The 21,873-nt window shown below is 44.5% G+C and overlaps 1 protein-coding gene across 2 annotated transcripts; it reads right to left on the bottom strand.

Moving 5' to 3' along the window:
* Nucleotides 1-2,091: 2,091 nt before the first annotated feature.
* On the bottom strand, nt 2,092-21,594 carry TRAF4 (TNF receptor associated factor 4). 2 transcript variants are annotated; one of them, XM_060756667.2, is made up of 7 exons: nt 21,482-21,594; nt 10,066-10,117; nt 9,859-9,963; nt 9,579-9,740; nt 7,801-7,962; nt 6,197-6,352; nt 2,092-4,040 (listed from the first exon to the last, which is right to left on the bottom strand). In XM_060756667.2, exons 1-7 carry the CDS (start codon nt 21,571-21,573, stop codon nt 3,408-3,410), a joined length of 1,362 nt encoding a protein of 453 aa, XP_060612650.2. In that variant the 5' UTR covers nt 21,574-21,594; the 3' UTR covers nt 2,092-3,407. The 2 variants fall into 2 exon arrangements, with proteins under 2 accessions (XP_060612650.2, XP_060612649.2); XM_060756666.2 differs by lacking the exon at nt 21,482-21,594 and adding an exon at nt 18,516-18,758.
* Between the last annotated feature and the right edge of the window lie 279 nt (nt 21,595-21,873).

The following is a 21,873-nucleotide window of genomic DNA, read 5'->3' on the forward strand; positions in this document are numbered from 1 at the left end:
GTGCTAAAAATGGGTGAAACACCCGGCCCTGATCACGTTATAGGGCCAATTCGTAGCCAGGGCCGCTCCCGGATGACTCACTCCCGAGGAATTTATGCGGAACGCAACAAGGAACCCATGGCGACGTCCCCGACACGAACACAGTCCAGAGGTCGAGGGAAACGAGTTTCTGTTTGGGTCAACAAACAAGAGATTAGCCGACCGACGACGAGAAACCAGACCGGCTTGACTTGACGCAGGTAACTGATATTACGACACTCGTTTTGCCCCTTTCACCTATTACTTTTTAGGACAAATTAAATCTGGGTTCTGACATTGACCTCATAAAGGGTTGTATTATTGAATACTTTCATGGCTGGAATCGCTGGGTTGTTGTGTGTTTTCTGGGCTGCCTGGCCATGTTTGAGAAGCACTCTCTCCTGACCTTTCACCTACATCTCTGTCAGGCATCCTCGGAGTTTTTGATGTCTGTTGGAAACTTGGAAAAGGCATCTCCCATCAACATTGTGCCTCATAACAAGTGATAATAGAGTTCTCAAACCCCTTTGGCTCCATTTTAGATCTGCCCCATGGCTTGAGGAAGGTTGTTTTGAGGACGACATAATATATAGTATTATATTATTACAACTTATTATTAAAATGACAGTTAAGATATAATATTGTAATATATATATTGTTTACTATTATAATATTACTATAATATATAGGCTGAACCTCAATCTGTTTCTGTTGACCTGATACCGGTAGACCCCCATATTTGCACCCCTCCCGAAAACAGGAATTTGGGCCCTCCAGGTGTTTTGGACTACAACTCCCACAATTCCTGACAGCCGGTAGGCTGTCAGGAATTGTGGGAGTTGTAGTCCAAAACACCTGGAGGGCCCAAGTTTTTGAGTGTTGTTCTTTATTTACAGTCCTGCCCACCTTCTGCCAACCTAGCAGTTCGAAAACATGCAAATGTGAGTAGATCAATAGGTAGTACCGCTCCGGCGGGGAGGTAACAGCGGTCCATGCAGTCCTGCGGGTGACCACATGACTTTGGAGGTGTCTACGGACAACGCCGGCTCTTTGGCTTAGAAATGGAGATGAGCACCAGAGTCTCAGACTGGACTCAATGTCAAGGGAAAACTTTTACCTACCTAATATTGGGAGGCAGATTTTGTTCTTTTCTCCATTGTGGTCCCTGTGAAATCGCACAGACAACACCTCCCAACAAAGGATCCCCCCGGGCAGGAAGCAGCCAGGCTTTAAAGTTGCAAGGCCACTCAAGGTGGCCAATTACAACATTCACACTTGCCTCAAGGACATTCCACAGATGTATCAACCCCACTTCCATAGTTTCCAACAGACCTCATGATCTCTGAGGATGCTGCCATAGATGTGGGCGAAATGTCAGGAGAGAATGCTTCCAGAATTACAACATTCACACTTGCCTCAAGAAGACAAGAGGTTTTTCTTCCATCCTGGACATTCCACAGATATATCAACCCCACTTCCATAGTTTTCCAACAGACCTCACAACCTCTGAGGATCCTGCCATAGATGTGGGCGAAATGTCAGGAGAGAATGCTTCCAGAACATCAAGGTGGCCTATTACAACGAGAGGTTTTTCTTCCATCCTGGACATTCCACAGATATATCAACCCCACTTCCATAGTTTTCCAACAGACCTCACAACCTCTGAAGATGCTGCCATAGATGTGGGCGAAATGTCAGGAGAAAATGCTTCCGGAACATCAAGGTGGCCAATTACAACATTCACACTTGCCTCAAGAAGACGAGAGTTTTTTCTTCCACCCTGGACATTCCACAGATATACCAACCCCACTTCCATAGTTTCCAACAGACCTCACGATCTCTGAAGATGCTGCCATAGATGTGGGCGAAATGTCAGAAGAGAATGCTTCCGGAACATAGACAGCCTGGAAAACACACAACTAATTTGGAGTGTCACAGTTCCTCTACTTCCCCATTTCTGTATTGACACAACGTGGTCTCTCTCCTCCCTTTTTGGTCCTCTGCTTGTTCCAGTTGTTAACTGGGATAGAATGGGATGGAAGGATCTGGAATGGAGTCAAGGATCAAACCCGGTTAATAAATACAAGAAACGGGTTTATTTAATTTTAGAAAATGACAAAAAAGGAGAGACGGAGACAAAGGGAGGCGGAACGGGAGCGGGGACCGGAAACGTCGAGGGACACAATGGAGGGGGACCAACCGGGCGCAAAGATTACAAAATATGGCTCTTTGGACAAAAAAAGACAGGCCTGCCTCGTTCGCAGGAACTTCAAGTCAGTCCGGGAAACGGGGTTGGAATATCTCGGTCCAAAACAACGTTAGGCACCAGGAGGGGGTGTCGAAATTTAGAGGCAATGAGGTTTCGGAAGGCAAAGGGGGCGGGGATTCTGGGGTGTGTGGTCCCAAACAACCGAGATATGTCTGTATGTATGCATGTCCCATGATCCAGGATATGTCCCATAGCGCGTACTCTTGATATTTGGGCAAAAGGGGGATTTGGGGTCCTCCCACTCTGCCCAAAACGAGATCACTGCATTGTGAGCTCTGATGCCATCACAAAGTCATGGAGTCCAGGGTGGATTTGCTCTCTTTCGTTTTTGGGGGATGAGGGTCGTTGCAGTGGCAGTCCAGCTGCTCAATGGGAGGTGAGCTCAAACGTGAGGGTTGTCGTAGGACGTTAGCACCATTTGTGGGGAGAGGAGACGCCCTCGGAAACACCCCGGACTCTTTCTCGGTCAACTCTTCCGTGAGAATCTTGGTTGTTTACGAGCGAGAATGTTCGTTGATTCCGAGCAAGGATCTCTGCTGATTCTGAGCAAGAATCTCGATTAATTACGAGCGAGAATCTCCGCTACTTTTGAGAACCTCAGTTATTTATAATCAACCATCTTGTCTATTTTTTGAGAATCTCTATTATTTACGAGCAAGAGTCTCAGTTAATTTTGAGCCAGTCTCATTTACGAGTGAGATTCCGGATCGATTTACGAGTGAGAATCTGGATCGATTTACGAGCGAGAATCTCGATTAATTACGAGCGAGAATCTTCGCTACTTTTGAGAACCTCCGTTATTTATAATCAACCATCCTGGCTCGTTTTGAGAATCTCTATTATTTACGAGCAAGAGTCTTGGGTAATTTTGAGCCAGAATCTCATTTACGAGTGAGAATCCGGATTGATTTACGAGTGAGAATCTGGATCGATTTACGAGCGAGAATCTGGATCGATTTACGAGCGAGAATCCGGATCGATTTACGAGTGAGAATCCAGATCGATTTACGAGCCAGAATCCGGGATTTACAAGCCAGAATCCGGACCTATCCCCGAGCGACCGGGTTTGAAATGCGGACCCAGAGTGGGGCGAACACGGAGTCTGTCGTGTGCCCTGCGCTCAAGCCAGGATCTTCTGCGGGATCTCCACGGAGGCCTTGATGAAGACGGCGTTGTCCCGCACGTAGTTCCGCTTCTTGATGTCTTCGTGGGAGATGAACTTGGGGTACCCGAAGCCCAGGAGGCTCTCGTCCAGGGAGGCGCGCCCCGAGCCGGGCTTCTGGAAGTTCTTCCAGTTGGGGTCCGGGAGGAAGGTCTCGGTGATGTGCTGCGGCTTGGAGAGGGAGGGGTCGCTCTGGTCCAGGAGCGAGAAGGTGACCCGGAAGGCGAAGGGCCACTCCAGCAGGTTGTCGTACTGGCCCGGAAGGACCCGGATGTAGACCGAGAGGTGGCTGCCCTCGCCGCTCCCGTTCCCGTTGAGGAAGGCCGAGACCTGGAGCTTGTAGCCGTAGCGGTGGGTGTAGAAGGGCGGGCTGAAGGACTCGTAGTTGCTCCGGGCCTTGGCCTCCTGCAGCTTCCGGGCGTAGTCCGAGATCTTCCAGATCAGCACCCCCTCGCTGCCCAGCGCCAGCTCCTCCACCTCGCGGCGCAGCTCCGCCAGCTCCTGACGCTGCCGTGCCACCAGCGCACCCATCATCCCCAGGTGCAGCTTGGTGCTCTCGTCCAGGTGGCGGCCCATCGAGAGCTTGGGGCACTGCGAGGAGAGACAAGAGAGAGGTGGACAGTCAGAAGGGAACCCAAGGAGGTGGTCTGGGGCAAGAATATAATATAATACAATATAAAATATAATATAATAAAATAAATATAATATATAATATAATATAATGTATATACATATAGTATTAATAATATTACAATGTAATGCAATATAATAATACTATGATATTATAATTATATATTTATATTACTAATAATATTACAATATAATGCTATAGTACAATATATTAATATCTAATATGGATATTGTACTACACTTATAATATATTGTATATATGTATACTTGTAAGCCGCTCTGAGTCCCCTTTGGGGTGAGAAGGGTGGAATAAAAATGTCGTCAATCAATCAATCCATCAATAAGGATGTGCTGCAGGGGAAGCTGCACACAAGCCCTAGGCCTCTCTGCGTCCTCAGGGACACTTTACCCCTTGGCCACTAAGGACGGGAAGTCTGCACACCATCGAGAAGGATAGCCTTTGACAGTTTACGGACAATGTACACACACGGATAGACACCTGCATAAAAACTCATCACCCAAGTCAAAAAAGAAGCCCAATTCAAGCCCTGGCATAATAATAATAATAATAATAATAATAATAATAATAATAATAATTTGCTAGTAATCAATAATAATAATAATATGTGGCTAGTAATCAATAATAATAATAATAATAATAATAATTTGCTAGTAATCAATAATAATAATATGTGGCTAGTAATCAATAATAATATGTGGCTAGTAATCAATAATAATAATATGTGGCTAGTAACCAATAATAATAATAAGTTGCTAGTAATCAATAATAATAATATGTGGCTAGTAATCAATAATAATAATATGTGGCTAGTAACCAATAATAATAATAAGTTGCTAGTAATCAATATTAATAATAATATGTGGCTAGTAATAATAATATGTGACTAGTAATCAATAATAATAATAATAATATGTGGCTAGTAATCAATAATATGTGGCTAGTAATCAATAATAATAATAATATGTGGCTAGTAATCAATAATAATAATAATATGTGGCTAGTAATAATAATAATAATATGTGGCTTGTAACCAATAATAATAATAATAATAATAATAATAATAATAATAATAATATGTTGGTAGTGACCAATAATAAAAGGAATCTGCAAAGCCCACCTCCTCCAAGGGTTCTGGAGGCCAATGGAGACTCCACCACAGACGTCAGAAGACCAAGAAGAAGCCACGAGAGTCAAGGCAAAGACCCTCCCAGAGGAAGAATGTTCTCGCCAGACATCAAGGGAACCACTGACCACAAGAAGCAACAACCTCAAATGATCTACAGACCCACCAAGAAAGTCCAAGCAATGCCATGTTCAGCAGAAGTCCTCTGCAGACTTCTGTGGCCAAGAAGTCTCTATAGAGACCTCCAAACGCAGACACGAATCAAGGAACATGGAAGGTCCTGCAGACTAACTCAACCAGAGAAGTCAACCACAGCAGAACACCTGAGGAACCCACCTGGACACAGCATAGGATCTGAGGACACGGACATGCTGGACCAGCCTGACACCCACCATGTCGGACCACACCAAAGCCACCGAAATCCACAATTTCAAGTAGGAAACCATGAAAATGAACACAATCTTGTTCCTAGTATTATAAAACTATAAAACCAGTATAAAAACATCAGAGCAAGGTCCACAAAACGGGAAATCCAGATAGGAAACAATTAGGGTCAGCTAACACCTCCCAACAAAGGATTCCCCCCAGGCAACAACCAGCCAGGCTTTGAAGCTGCAAGGCTACTCAGTGCTAATCAAGGTGATTAATTGCAACCTTCATAGACCAGAGTTCTTCCTCCCGCCCTGGACATTATTCCACAGATATATCAACCCCACTTGCCTCGTTTCCAACCTCTTAGGATGCCTGTCATAGATGTGGGTGAAATGCCAGGAGAGAATGCTTCTGGAGCAAGGCCAGACAGCCCAGAAAACTCAGAGCAACCCAAGGGTGGCCTTGTTTGTTTATTAGTAGGGATGCCCAACCTCTTAGGATGCCTGCCATAGATGTGGGTGAAATGTCAGGAGAGAATGCTTCCGGAGCAAGGCCAGACAACCCTTGTTTGTTGATTAGTAGGGTGGTGGGGCGACTCACCCGGTGCTTGCATCCGGCCTCCTTGAAGGGGCAGAGGGCCAGGGCGGTGGTGCAGCTCTCCTTGAGGTGGCCCCCCAGGTCCTCCCTGGCAACGCTGGGCACTCCGCACTGGTTGGGGCACGGCACCGGGTAGCGGGGGCACTGGTACTCGTGGCTCTGCCGGGGAGCAAGGAGGCAGAAACAGTGAGTGGGCGCCCAAGAGTGGAAGATGTTCCCCTCCAAGGGGCCAAAAATACACCCAAGAATTGAAGGCCAATCAGGGATCCTACTAAATTAATTACTGGTTCTGCTCACTTCTCTGGGATCCCTGACTGGTTCCACCGGCTGACTGCATTCCCTAAACTACTGGGTTCCCTTACTGTTCCTCAGTACACTAACGGATTCCAATTACATACTGGTCCTGTGAACTCACTGGGTTCCTTTACCGGTTCTACTACCTTACTGGTCGTACTAACATGCTAGTTTTGCTTGGTTCTATGCGCTCACTAGGGTCATCATGGGTTCCCTTACCAGTTCGACAAACTTACTGGTTCTATTAATTTACCGGCTTCCCTTACTGGTTCCACTAATTAACAGAGTTCGCTGACTATTGCTAGTAAATAATAATAATAATAATAATAATAATAATATGTTGTTAGTAACCAATAATAGTAATATGTTGCTAGTAACCAATAATATGTTGCTAGTAATCAATAATAATGTTTCTAGTATCCAATAATAAGTTGCTAGTAACCAATAATAATAATATGTTGCTAGTGACCAATAATAATATGTTGCTAGTAACCAATAATAATAATAATAATAATAATATGTTGCTAGTAATCAGTGATAATATGTTGCTAGTAACCAATAATAATAACAATAATAGTAATATGTTGCTAGTAATCAATAATAATAATAATAATAATAATAATAATAATAATAGGTAGCTAGTAACATAATAATAATAATAATAATAATATGTTGTTAGTAACCAATAATAATAGTAATATGTTGCTAGTAACGAATAATAATATGTTGCTAGTATCCAATAATATGTTGCTAGTAATCAATAATAATAATGTGTTGCTAGTAATGAATAATAATAGTGATAATAATATGTTGCTAGTAATCAATAATAATAATATGTTTCTAGTATCCAATAAGTTGCTAGTAACCAATAATAATAATAATAATAATAATAATAATAATAATATGTTGTTTTGTTGTTGTTGTTGTTAGTTACCAATAATAATAGTAATATGTTGCTAGTAACCAATAATAATACGTTGCTAGTAATCAATAATAATAATGTGCTGCTAGTGACCAATAATAATATGTTGCTAGTAACCAATAATAATAATAATAATAATAATAATAATAATAATATATGGCTAGTAACCAATAATAATATATTGCTAGTAAACAACAACAACAACAACAACAACAACAACAACAACAATAATAATATGTTGCTAGTAACCAATAGCAACACCACCACCACTTTATTTCTAGACTGGTTCCACTAGCTTACTGGTCTTACTCAGTTACTGGTCCCCTTCCTGGTTCCACTAAGGGGCCCTGTGGGGCTGGGCTGCCCTCCCTCCCTGCGTGCTGGGACTGACCTGGATGGTGTCGTAGAGGAACTCCTTGGCGCAGTAGGAGCAGGGCTGGGTGCGCTTGGGGCACTCGGAGGCCATGTGCTGGGAGAGCAGGCGGCGCATCATGCGGGCCCCACACTTGTTCTCGCAGTAGCTGCTCTCCTGCGGGCACACACCTTGGTGGCTCTGCAAATGGGGGGGGGGGGGGGGAGAGAGGGGGACTCATTCAGGGGATTTGCATACCAGCCTGCCTGCCTTCCACCGAAACCCACCTTGCGCTCCTGAAATGACTCACGAGAGCACTCTGCTTCCTGCCCAAAATGCCCGTGACGTTTTTTGTGTACATGGGGACACAAGGCGGCAGCAGCAGCAGCAGCACCCTGCTCCCCAAGGATTGCTTTTGGCAGCATTGCATTACAAACTTGGGTGAATCAGTTACTAATGTTCGTGAATGCATTTCCAATATTGTATTAGGAGAGGCCGGAAAAGCCTGGGAAAAAATGTGACTCACCAAGTGGGATGAAACAACAACAGTAATAGCTCTTACCTGCCTCATTACCTTTAGAACCCTGTCCTTAGTCCCCAAAGTACCACCTCTAATCACAACAAACCCACCTGTAGTCCCTTAAGCCCCTCCCCTCTCCCCCAAGGCCCCTCCCCTATCCACCAAGACCCACCTGTACTCTCTTAAGCCCCCCCCTATTCCCTAAAGCCCCACCCCCTATTAATCAAGCCCCTTCCTCTGGTCACGAAAGTCCCACCTATAGCCTCCTAAGCCCCTCCCCTCTTCCTCTAAGCCCCTCCCTCTAATCATGAAAGCCCTGCCTGTAGCCTAAGCCCCACCCCTCTTCCCCAAGACCCCACCTGTAGTCTCTTAAGTCCCTCCCCTCTCCACCAAGATCCACTTCTGGTCTCTTGAGCCCCACCTCTATTCACTAAGCCCCTCTCTCTAGTCATGAAAGCCCTACCTGTAGACTAAGCCCCGCCCCTCTTCCTCAAGACCACCTGTAGTCTCTTAAGCCCCGCCTCTTCCCCAAGGCCCCACCCCATTCACCAAGACTTACCTGTAGTCTGTTAAGCCCCGCCCCTATTCATCAAGGTCCTTCCTCTGATCACAAAAGCCCCGCCTATAGTCTCCTAAGCCCCTCCCCTCTTCCTCTAAGCCCCTCCCTCTAGTCATGAAAGCTCTGCCTGTAGCCTAAGCCCCTCCCCTCTTCCCCAAGACCCCTCCCGTTTTCACCGAAGCCCCTCCCCTATTCACTAAGCCCCTCCCTCTAGTCATGAAAGCCCTACCTGTAGCTTATGCCCCTTCCCTCTTCCCCAAGACCCCACCTGTAGTCTCTTAAGCCCTGCCTCTTCCCCAAGGCCCCTCCCCTATTCACTGAAGCCCCTCCCCATTCACCAAGACTCACCTGTAGTCTCTTAAGCCCCGCCTCTATTACCCAAAGCCCCTCCCCTATTCAAGGTCCTTTGATCAGGAAAGCCCCGCCTATAGTGTCCTAAGCCCCGCCCATCATCCCCAAAACCCCACCTGGAGTTTCTTAAGCCCTACCTCTATTCCCAAAAGCCCCTCCCCTATTCACTAAGCCCCTCCCTCTAATCATGCAAGCCCTGCCTGTAGTCTAAGCCCCTCCCCTCTTCCCCAAAGCTCGTCTCCTATTCGCTAAGACCCACCTGTAGTATCATGAGCCCCGCCTCTCTTTCCCAAAGCCCCTCCCCTATTTGCTAACACCCACCTGTAGTCTCCTAAGCCCCCCCATTCCCCAAACCCCTCCCCTTTTTGCTCAAGCCCCGCCCCTCACCTCATAGGCCTCTCCGGTGAAGTCCGCCCCGCAGAACTCGCATTTGAGGTGCCGCTGGGGGCAGTCGTGCTGCAGGTGTGGCGGGAGGTCTCGCCGGCTGAGCTTGACCCCGCAGCGGTTGGGGCAGGGCACCACGTTGAAGCTGCAGGTGCCCAGGTGGGCCTTTCGGAGAGAGAGGGAACACACGGGATGATTGGCACCCCAGACAAGGAAAAGGCGGGGCGGCGTTTTCCCCAGAGACCCCCCCCCCGAGGGCATCACCTGGTCCCGCCCGCTTTACCTGCAAATGGCGGATGGTCCCGCTCCAACGGCAGCCCTCTTCGCTGTGGATGCAACGGATGGTCAGGTTGAGCACCTGCGCCTCGAGGTCGGGGTCCGGATAGATCTGGGAGAGGGGGGAGGGGATTTCCGGCTGTTAGGAATGGTGGGAGGTGGGAGTCCAAAGCACCTGGGGGAGGGCCCACACCTGTGACACGGGGAAGCTCACCTTGGCGTAGTCCAGGGGCAACTGGTCTTCGGGGCACTTGAAGACGCCTTCGCTGCAAGAGGAAATACGATAATATGCTGAAGGTGTGTCGTCGAAGGCTTTGATGTGGGCGAAACGTCAGGAGAGAATGCTTCCGGAACACGGCAAACTCAAAATAGTGAAGCATAACCCAGTAAGGGACGAGAATTCCCCGTCAATACAAACGCTCCGCTCGTTGGAATGCATTCTCCTTGAGGCTCCGGCTAAAATTGCCCCTAATCCCTTCCATCTGTCGAAACGGTCCAACCGGGCCCATAACCACCTGCCGGGTTTGGCACTCAAACCCCATTGAAAAGAGTGTCCGGACGCACTATGCAAAAGACGCAAAAGACCCCAAATGGATGATTGTGTGTGTTTTTGTGGGACAGCTGCTCCGTTGCAATGGGTTGGCACAGGTGTTGGCGCAAATGGGAAGTAAACAATGCAGGAAGAAAAGGGTGTTTGTGGACTACAGCTCCCAAAATGCAGCCGGGGGATGAAGGGAACTGCCGTCCGAAAGCAGGGATCAATAGCATGCCGGACAGCCAAAGGTCGCTCTCTGGTGCCAACTGGCCACGCACACACGGGGTTGTGCCAAGCGTCCAGTAATTGACCTCTCGGCTTGGCCAGCAATGGGTCGGAATGGCCGTCTTGGCAGGGCGCGCTTCCTAATTGGTCCCCACTTTGCTGGACTACGAGACAGATATACACAAAACACACACATAAATATACACATATACACACAAAACACATATACACACACTGGGCCACAGCAACATGTGTCAGGGGGTGGCTAGTAAATTAATAGTGATATAATATAAAATATAAAAATAATAGGAAAATTAATATAATATAAAAATATAATAGTATATAAATTAATAATTATATAATATAAAATATAGTAAGTGTATAAATATAATAATATATATTATTTATTTATATAATAATATAAAAATGATAAAATTATAATATAAAATTGTAATACTATATAAATTAATAACGATATAATATAAAATATAAAAATTATCAGAAAATTAATATAATATAAAATATAATAGTATATAAATTAATAATAACGATATAATATAAAATAGTTTAAAATAATATAAAATATAGTAAGTGTATAAATAACTAATAATATAAAAATATAAAAATGATAAAAATAATTAAAATATAACATTATAATACTATATAAATTAATAACGATATAATATAAAATATAAAAATTATCGGAAAATTAATATAATATAAAAATGTAATAGTATATAAATTAATAATAACGATATAATATAAAGTAGTATAAAAATAAATAAAATATAGTAAGTGTATAAATAACTATAATATAAAATATTATAAAATAATATATTTAATATAAAGATAATAATTTATATAATATAAAAATATAATACTATACAAATTAATAACAGTATAATAATATAAAATATAATAAATAACAATATATAAAATATAATATATAAATTATTAATAACAATATAATATGAAAATGATAAATAAGGCTTTTCGAAGGATTTATTTTGGGCGGAAGAGTTCAATATTCTACTCCAGGGCCAAAGAGAGGGTCTGATAAGTGACGCTTTGGGAGGAAGGCTTCAAAGAGAAGGGCCTCTGAATGGCAAAAGCTGGGGATTAATCCCCCCAACCCCAACCCCAAATGTAATGTTTGCGCTTGGCTGGGCAAGAATGTGCTGAGGCAGCAACAACAGAGGGAGGAGGAGTTGGAGAAAACTATGCCAAAGTTTCCCTCTTTTAGGGGACTGCAATGCCCAGAATCCCCTGCCAAAGTAACTCCCTCCTTCCTTTGGGATATGGACTGCAGATCCCATCATCTTCTTGTCCCACTAAACAAGTCCGGGCAAAACAAAGCCACTAATGCAATACAAACAACAAAGGGGGATTCTTTCTCTGCCAGACGCCTCTCAAAGTCTCAGGAATGCAAGTAACTTACTGGTTCTAATCACTTACCAGGTTCATATACTGGTCCTGGGCAAACTCTGGCCCTCCCGGTGTTTTGGACTTCAACTCCCACCATTCCTCACAGCCTCAGGCCCTTTCCTTTTCCCCCTCAGCCGCTTAAGCGGCTGAGGGGGAAAAGGAAAGGACCTGAGGCTGTGAGGAATGGTGGGAGTTGGAGTCCAAAACACCGGGAGGGAAAGCCCAAGTTAGCCCATGCTTGTGACAGCTAGGAGCCAGTCATCTACATACTGGAGGACTACACCTGGAAGGCCAAAGTTTGCCCATGCCTCTTCTACCTGCCCTAGTGCTACTTACTGGCTCCAGTTACTGCTCTTGCTAACTTACTGGTTGTATTAATTTACTGGTGGGAGTTGGAGTCCAAAACACTGGGAGGGAAGGCCCAAGTTTGCCCATGCCTGTGACAGCTACAGGCCAGTCATCTACATACTGGAGGACTACACCTGGAAGGCCAAAGTTTGCCCATGCCTCTTCTACCTGCTCTAGTTCTACTTACTGGCTCCAGTTACTGCTCTTGCTAACTTACTGGTTGCATTAATTTACTGGGTTTCCCTTATTGGTTCCACTAACGGACTGGGCCGCCTCTTCATCCAGATTTCTCCCCGCAAGCCATCTGCTCCAAATTCATGTCTCATCACATTGTCGTCACGCTCCAGGAAACCAAACGTAAGGAGGCGGAACTGTGCTGACTGATCCCGTTCCAGAGAAGGGTTGAATGGCAGGGAATGGCCCTTAACCCTGGGTCAGGGAGGTCTTGCCTTGGATGAGTCACACTCTCTCGGCCTCAGAGGGACGGAATGCCACGCCACTTGGGTTTGGCCATATAGACACCATAAATTGGGGGGAGGGGACCTGGAAGGCACATGGCAACAACATGCGCACACACATATATACACATGAACACACATATATATACACACACACACATATATATATATTTATACGCCCACACACACATATACACACATACACACACACATATATACACACATGCACATATATATATATATATATATGCACGCACTCACAAACATATACACACAAATATATACACACATATATATATACACATACACATATGTTTACACACGTGCACACACATACACGCGCGCACACATATACACACACACACACTTATATACACATATGCACTCACACATATATATACATCCACACACACACATATATACACACACACACACACATATAAATAGATTGGGCCACAGCAACGCATGGCAGGAAACGGCTAGTATTACTATAATATAGTCATATTATGAGAAACTGCAAGTCGCTTCTGGTGTGAGAGAATTTTGATGTTGAGAAGGTGGGTTGCAAGGTCGTAAAATGGAAGGAGTAAACATGCCCAGGCATTGATGGGAAGCCCACCTGGGGCTGTGTGGGTTCTGGTCCGATAACAGAATACTGTGGACCTCCTTGCCATTTTGGAACTGAAAAAACGCCCTAACTCACTGGGTTCACGAACATACTGGGATCCCTTACTGGTTTGGTGAACTTACTAGGATTCCTAACTGGGTCTGTGGACTGGGATCCCTAACTGGCTTCATTAACTCACTGGAATCCCCGACTGGTTTCATGAACTTACTGGGAACCCTTAGTGGGCCCATGAACGAACTGGGATTCCTCACTGGCTTCGTGAACTTACTGGGATCCCGTACTGGGTCCATTAACTGACTGGGATCACTGACTGGTTTTATGAACTACCTGGAATCCTTTCCTGAGTCTATGAATTTACTGGGATTTGTTACTGGTTTCATAAACTCACTGGGATCCCTTACTTGTTCCATGACCTCACTGGGATCCCTCACTGGTTTCATGAACTAACAGGAATCCCTTCCTGAATCTGAACTGACTGGTTCATGAACTCACTGGGATCCCTTGCTGGGTCTGTGCACTAACTGGGATCTCTCACTGAGCCCATGAACTGTTACTGGGTTCATGAACTGATTTGGGATCCCTTGCTGGGTTCATTAAGTCTCTGAGATCCCTTACTGGTTTCATGAACTGGCTGGGATGCTTGACTGGGTTCATGAATACACTGGGATCCCTTGATGGGTTAAGTCACTGAGATCCCTTACTGGGTCCGTGCGTTAACTGGGATCCCTTACTGGGCCCATGAACTGTTACTGGGTCCAAGAACTCACTGGGATCTCTTACTGGGTTAAGTCTCCGAGATCCCTTACTGGTTTCATGAACTCACTGGGATGCTTGACTGGGTTCATGAACACACTGGGATCCCTTGATGGGTTAAGTCACTGAGATCCCTTACTGGTTCGTGCATTAACTGGGATCCCTTACTGGGCCCATTAACTGGGATCCCTTACTGGGTCCATTAACTGTTACTGGGTTCATGAACTGACTAGGATCCCTTACTGGTTTCATGAACACACTGGGATCCCTTGCTGCTTTTGTGAAATTACTGGGATGCCTTACTGGGTCTGTGCACTAACTGGGATCCCTTACTGGGCCCATGAACTGTTACTGGGTTCATGAACTGATTTGGGATCCCTTGCTGGGTTCATTAAGTCTCCGAGATCCCTTACTGGTTTCATGAACTGGCTGGGATGCTTGACTTGTTTCATGAACACATTGGGATCCCTTGATGGGTTAAGTCACTGAGATCCCTTACTGGGTCCGTGCACTAACTGGGATCCCTTACTGGGCCCATGAACTGTTACTGGGTTCATGAACTGATTTGGGATCTCTTACTGGGTTAAGTCTCCGAGATCCCTTACTGGGTCCATGAGCTCGCTGGGATCTGTCACTGGTTTCATGAACTCACTGGGATCCCTTGATGGGTTAAGTCACTGGGATCCCTTACTGGGTCTGTGCACTAACTGGGATCCCTTACTGGGCCCATGAACTGTTACTGGGTTCATGAACTGATTTGGGATCTCTTACTGGGTTAAGTCTCCGAGATCCCTTACTGGGTCCATGAGCTCGCTGGGATCTGTCACTGGTTTCATGAACTCACTGGGATCCCTTGATGGGTTAAGTCACTGGGATCCCTTACTGGGTCTGTGCACTAACTGGGATCCCTTACTGGGCCCATGAATTGTTATTGGGTTCATGAACTGACTGGGATCCCTTGATGGGTTAAGTCACTGGGATCCCTTACTGGGTCTGTGCACTAACTGGGATCCCTTACTGGGCCCATGAATTGTTATTGGGTTCATGAACTGACTGGGATCCTTTGCTGGGTTCATTAAGTCTCCGAGATCCCTTACTGGTTTCATGAACACACTGGGATCCCTTGATGGGTTAAATCTCCAAGATCCCTTACTGGGTCTGTGCACTAACTGGAATCCCTTACTGGGCCCATGAACTGTTACTGGGTTCATGAACTGATTTGGGATTTCTTACTGGGTTAAGTCTCCGAGATCCTTTACTGGGCCCATGAACTGTTACTGGGTTCATGAACTGATTTGGGATTTCTTACTGGGTTAAGTCTCCGAGATCCTTTACTGGGCCCATGAACTGTTACTGGGTCCAAGAACTCACTGGGATCTCTCTCGGGCTGCCCTAACTGGTGTTGGTGACTGGTTGCACACCCCGGTTGCCCAAAGAGACGGGTTTTGTTCCCTTCGTTGACTGGGATCCCACACTGGCTTCACTCCCTCCACGGACTGGGAGCCCTGACTGGTTCTGCTGACTTACTGGGTTCAGTGACAGGCCGTGAACTGGTCTGGCTTCCAAGGGATCCACGGCCTGGCTTCCCACTCTGGCCTTTGGGGCACCCAGGAAAGAAAGAAAGAGAAGGGGAGGGGGCTTTGAGCCTTGATTTTTCCACATCCTGGGACGGGGGTGGTGTAAAATCAAGGGGAGGAGACACAGTCCTCGTTTTGGGGGTCTCCTCCCCTTGATTTTACCCCAAAACGAGGACTGTGTCTCTGGGTCGGGAAGCGGGGGCGCCTGTGCCAAAGAAGGCGGAGAAACCCAAGGAAACAAAGGAGAGGCGCGGCGCCAAAGCCTCGAGGAAAGCCGAGGAGAAAGGAGGGCGCCTTGGAGAGGCCCTGGGGGCACACACTTGGAGACCCCCAAAATGGCACACAAAGGCCCAGCAAAGGCAGATAAAGGGGGGCACTGGATAGAGGGGAGTCCAACCTTTCGGGGGATGGGACTCAAAGGGGGGGGGGTTCACCTGAGGAATTCAAGGAAGAAAGCAAAAGGGGCATTCGAGGGATTGCAATGTCTTTGGAGAGGTGCTGGGGGGACTCATTTGGAGCCCCCCAAAATGGCATAGAAAAGCCCAGCAGAGGCGGGTAAAGGGGGGCACCGGATAGAGGAGAATCCAGCCTTTTGGGGGGTAGGTCACAAGGGGGGGGGTGTCACCAGAGGAATTCAAGGAAGGAAGCATTCAAGGGAGTGCGCCCTTGGAGAGGTGCTGGGGGGACTCATTTGGAGCCCCCCAAAATGGCATAGGAAGGCCAAGGAGGGGCGGATAAAGGGGGGCACCCGATAGAGGGGAGTCCAACCTTTTGGGGGGTGGGTCACAAGGGGGGGTTCACCTAAGGAATTCAGGGAAGGAAGCAAAACAAGAAGGGGCATTCGAGGGATTGCAATGCCTTTGGAGAAGGGGGTGCTGGGGGGGACTCCTTTGGAGCCCCCCAAAATGGCATAGGAAGGCCAAGGAGGGGCGGATAAAGGGGGGCACCCGATAGAGGGGAGTCCAACCTTTCAGGAGGTGGGTCACAAGGGTGGGTTTCACTCAAGGAATCCCTGCAAGGAAGGAGGAAAAAGGGGGCATTCAAGGGAGTGCGCCCTTGGAGAGGCGCTGGGGGGACCCACTTGGAGCCCCCCAAAATGACACAGAAAGGCCCAGGAGGGATGCATAAAGGGGGGCACCGGATAGAGGGGAGTCCAACCTTTCAGGAGGTGGGTCTCACCTGAGGAATTCCTGGAAGGAAGGAGGACAATGGAGAAGGAAAGGAGAAGGGGCATTCAAGGGAGTGCAACGCCTTTGGAGAGGCGCTGGGGGGACCCACTTGTAGCCCCTCAAAATGGCATAGAAAGGCCAAGTAGAGGCGGATAAAGGGGGGCAGCGGATAGAGGGGCGTCCAGGCTTTCGGGCGGTGGGTCAAAAAGGGGGGGTCTCACTTGAGGAATTCCTGGGAAAAGGAAAAGGGATATTCAAGGGAGTGCACCTTTGGAGAGGTGCTGCGGGGACCCACTTGTGGCCCCTCAAAATGGCATAGAAAAGCCAAGTAGAGGCGGATAAAGGGGTCCAGCGGATAGAGGGTCGCTCAAGCTTTCAGGAAGTGGGTCTCAAAGGGGGTGGGGGTCTCATTTGAGGAATTCCTGGAAGGATGAAAAGAAAGAGGGGCATTCAAAGGAGTGCACCTTAGAAGAGGTGGTGGGGGGACCCACTTGGAGCCCCAAAAATGGCACAGAAAGGCCCAGCAGAATCGGATAAAGGGGTCCATCGGATAGAGGGGGGTCCAGGCTTTCAGGAGGTGGGTTTCAAGGGGGGGGGGTCACTTAAGGAATTTCTGGAAGGAGGAAAAGAAGGAGGGGTATTCAATGCCTTTGGAGAGGCGCTGGGGGGGGACCCACTTGGAGCCCCCCAAAATGGCATAGAAAGGCCAGGGAGGGGTGGATAAAGGGGGGCAGCGGATAGAGGGTCGCTCAAGCTTTCAGGAAGTGGGTCTCAAGGGGGGGGGGCTCATTTGAGAAATTCCTGGAAAGAGGAAAAGTAGAAGGGATATTCTAGTGTGCGCCCTTGGGAGAGGTGCTGGGGGGACCCACTTGGAGCGCCCCAAAATGGCATAGAAAGGCCGAGGAGAGGCGGATAAAGGGTCCATCGGATAGAGGGGCGTTCAAGCTTTCAGGAGGTGGGTCTCAATGGGGGGGTCACTTAAGGAATTCCTGGAAGGAGGAAAAGAAAGAGGGGCATTCAAAGGATTGCAATGCCTTTGGAGAGGCGGTGGGGGGGGACCCACTTGGAGCCCCCCAAAATGGCATAGAAAGGCCTAGCAGAGGCGGATAAAGGGGTTCATCGGATAGAGGGGCGCCCAAGCTTTCAGGAGAGGGGTCAGAAGGGGGAGTTGGCATTTAAGGAATTCCTGGAAGGAGGAAAGGAAAGAGGGGCATTCAAGGGAGTGCACCTTTGGAGAGGCGCTGGGGGGACCCACTTGGAGCCCCCCAAAACGACATAAAAAGGCCAAGGAGGGGTGGATAAAGGGTTCCATCGGATAGAGGGTCGCCCAAGCTTTCAGGAGGTGGGTCTCAAGGGGGGTTTGGCATTTAAGGAATTCCTGAAAGGAAGGAGGAAAAAGGAGAGCTCTTTGAAGGGAGAGGTGCTGGGGGGGGCACTTGGAGCGCCCCAAAACGGCATGGAAAGGCCCAGGAGGGGCGGGTCAAGGGTTCCATCGGATAGGGGAGAGTCCAAGCTTTCAGGAGAGGGGTCGCAAGGGGGGTCTCACCTGAGGAATTCCTGTAGGCAGGTGTCGCAGAAGCGGTGCCCGCAGGTGGAGACGCGGACGGGCTCCCGCATGGCCTTGGCGCAGAGCGGGCAGAGCAGGCGCCGCTTCGGCTTCTCCAGGAACTTGTAGTCGAAGCCAGGCATGGCGGAGGAGGAGGAAGGAAGGAGCCCAAGAGGGAGGCCCAAGCCCGAGGCGGCCGGCTCCCCGCCCGAGAGAGGCGCCCGGCCCTCCCTCGCCCTCCGCCAGGCCCTGGACACGCCCCCTACGACGCCTCGCCTTCCCATTGGGCCACGCCGACAGAAGACACGCCCCCTTGAAGTTGCCAACTGACCTCTCCTTCACTTGCTCCTCTGCTCCTATTATTATTATTATTATTATAATATTATTATTATATTATATTATATTATATTATATTATATTATATTATATTATATTATATTATATTATATTATATTATATTATATTATATTATATTATATTATATTATATTATATTATATTATAGGTTCTTGTGGGTTTTTTCAGGCTATTATATATAATATAATATTATTATATTGTATTATAATCAGAATTTGGCCTAGGATGATTACGATATTATGATATTATGATTATTACAATATATTAGGTATGTTATAATATATTAAATAATATATATTTTATATTATTATATAAAATATATATTATAAAATATATTATATATTTTATACTATAACATAATGTTATATTTTTATATTATAATATATATTAGAATATTATATTATATTATATTATATTATATTATATTATATTATATTATATTATAGGTTCTTGTGGGTTTTTTCGGGCTATTATATATAATATAATATTATTATATTATATTTTAATCAGCATTTGGCCATGAGGGATGGCCTAGGATGATTACGATATTATGATATTATGATTATTATTATATATTAGGTATGTTATAATATATTATATAATATATATTATATAATAAAATATATTTTATATTATTATATAAAAATATATATTATAAAATATATTATATTATATATTTTATATTATAATATATTGTTAGAATATACTATATAATAATATAAAATATATATTATATATTATTATATTGTATTATAATCAGAATTTGGCCATGAGTGATGGCCTAGGATGATTACGATATTATGATATTATGGTTATTATAATATATTAGGTATGTTATAATATATTATAAAATATATCTTATATTATTATATAAAAATATATATTTTATATTACAATATAATGTTAGATTTATATATTATAATATATATTATAATATATTATATAATAATATAAAATATATATTATATATTATTATATTGTATTATAATCAGAATTTGGCCATGAGTGATAGCCTAGGATTATGATATTATAATATTATGATATTATTATTATTGTAATATATTAGGTATGTTATAATATATTACATAACATATTAGAATATATATTTCATATTATTATATAAAAATATATATTATAAAATATATTATATATTGTATATTACAATATAATGTTATATTTTATATTATAATATATATTATATTATATAATAATATAAAATATATAATATATATTATATTATATAACATGTTATATTTTTATATTATAATATATATTAGAATAAATTATAATATATAATATATTTTATAATATATTATAATATATTTTATTATATATTTTATATTATAATATGTTATAACATATAATATATAACGTATTTTATGTTATAATATATAACATATTTTATATTATAATATAATATGTTTTATATTATATTATATATATTATATTATATATAATTATATAATATATAATATTATAACATATTACTAATGTAATATAATACAAATATATTAACATAATATAGTAATATCATGAGGAACTGCAAGTTGCTTCTGGTGTGAAAGAATTTATAATATGTTGTAATATGTTATAATATATTTTATTAATTTAATAACAATAATATATTATTGTTATTAAATTAATAAAAATTTAATAAAATTATTATTATTAATAATAAACTATGGTATTATCAATATATCATTGTTCTTAATGATACTAATACTATAGTTCCCAAAATGGCACCAATACCAAGGCCTCTTTCCTCTCCCAAAGGAGAGCAGATGAGAACCTCCAATTGCGATTGTTAGGGGATTGTGGGTGCTGCAGTCCCAAAAGGGAGAACACCTCCAAAGAAGGGAATAGACCCTTATTGTTATTGTTGTTGTTCTTAATAACACTAATACTATATCTCCCAAAGTGGCTCCAATGCAGAGGATTCTTTCCCAGGTGAGATTGTTAGGGGATTGTGGGCGCTGCAGTCCCAAAAAGGAGAATCCTTCCAAAGAAGGGAATATTATTATTGTTGTTGTTGTTCTTAATGATACTAACACTATATCTCCCAAAATGGCACCAATACCAAGGCCGCTTTCCTCTCCTGATGGAGACCAGAATTGGAGATCCTCCAATTGCGATTGTTAGGGGATTGTGGGTGCTGCAGTCCCAAAAGGGAAAACACTTCCAAAGAAGGGAATAGACCCTTATTATTGTTGTTGTTGTATCTCCCAAAATGGCACCAATGCAGAGGACTCTTTCCTAGGTGAGATCCTCCAATTGTGATTGCTGGGGGATTGTGGGCTCTGTAGTCCCAACGAGAGGCACCCAATGGGCTTCCAATGGGGAAGTGGCACAGGATCTGAGGCCTAGGGAGGTGAGTTCTCTCTCTCTGCTCCAGTTGAAAAGGAATGTCCCCCAAGGGCACAGACAAGGGGAAGCCACCTCCGCCTCACCTGGCGGGCAGGTAAAGGCCTCTCCCAGGTGTTGCTATGACGTCTGGGTTCCCCTGGCAACAGCAGCAGCAGGGGCAAAGAATGCACACACACACACACCCCATAGACACGTAAGGAACATGGCAACGGGCACAAGCCCAGGCTCGCCGGCCATCAAACAGACCTGATCGAGAGAGGAATCCCTGAATGGGATCCTTTCAAAGCCTTGCATCTGAGTCCACCTCCTCCCTCGCTTTGTGTTTTCTTTTTTCTCATTCCTTCCTGTTTTTCTGAGGACAGAAAACACAAAATCTAGAACCGAAAAATTAAAAAAAGGATGAAACTTAAGAGAAATCAGGAAATAATAATAATAATAATAATAATAATAACAATAACAATAACAATAATAATAATAATAATCAAATACAAGAGCCAGCAGTGTGACCTTGTCTGCTGTGGACTCATCTTGTTGTGTTTCTAATAATAATAATAATAATAATAATAATAATAATAATCCAATACAAGAGCCAGCAAAGTGATCTTGTCTTAATGTGTTGTATTTCTAATAATAATAAT

The sequence above is a fragment of the Anolis sagrei genome, chromosome 11, assembly GCF_037176765.1.
Source record: "Anolis sagrei isolate rAnoSag1 chromosome 11, rAnoSag1.mat, whole genome shotgun sequence".
Classification (NCBI taxonomy): Eukaryota; Metazoa; Chordata; class Lepidosauria; order Squamata; family Dactyloidae; genus Anolis; species Anolis sagrei.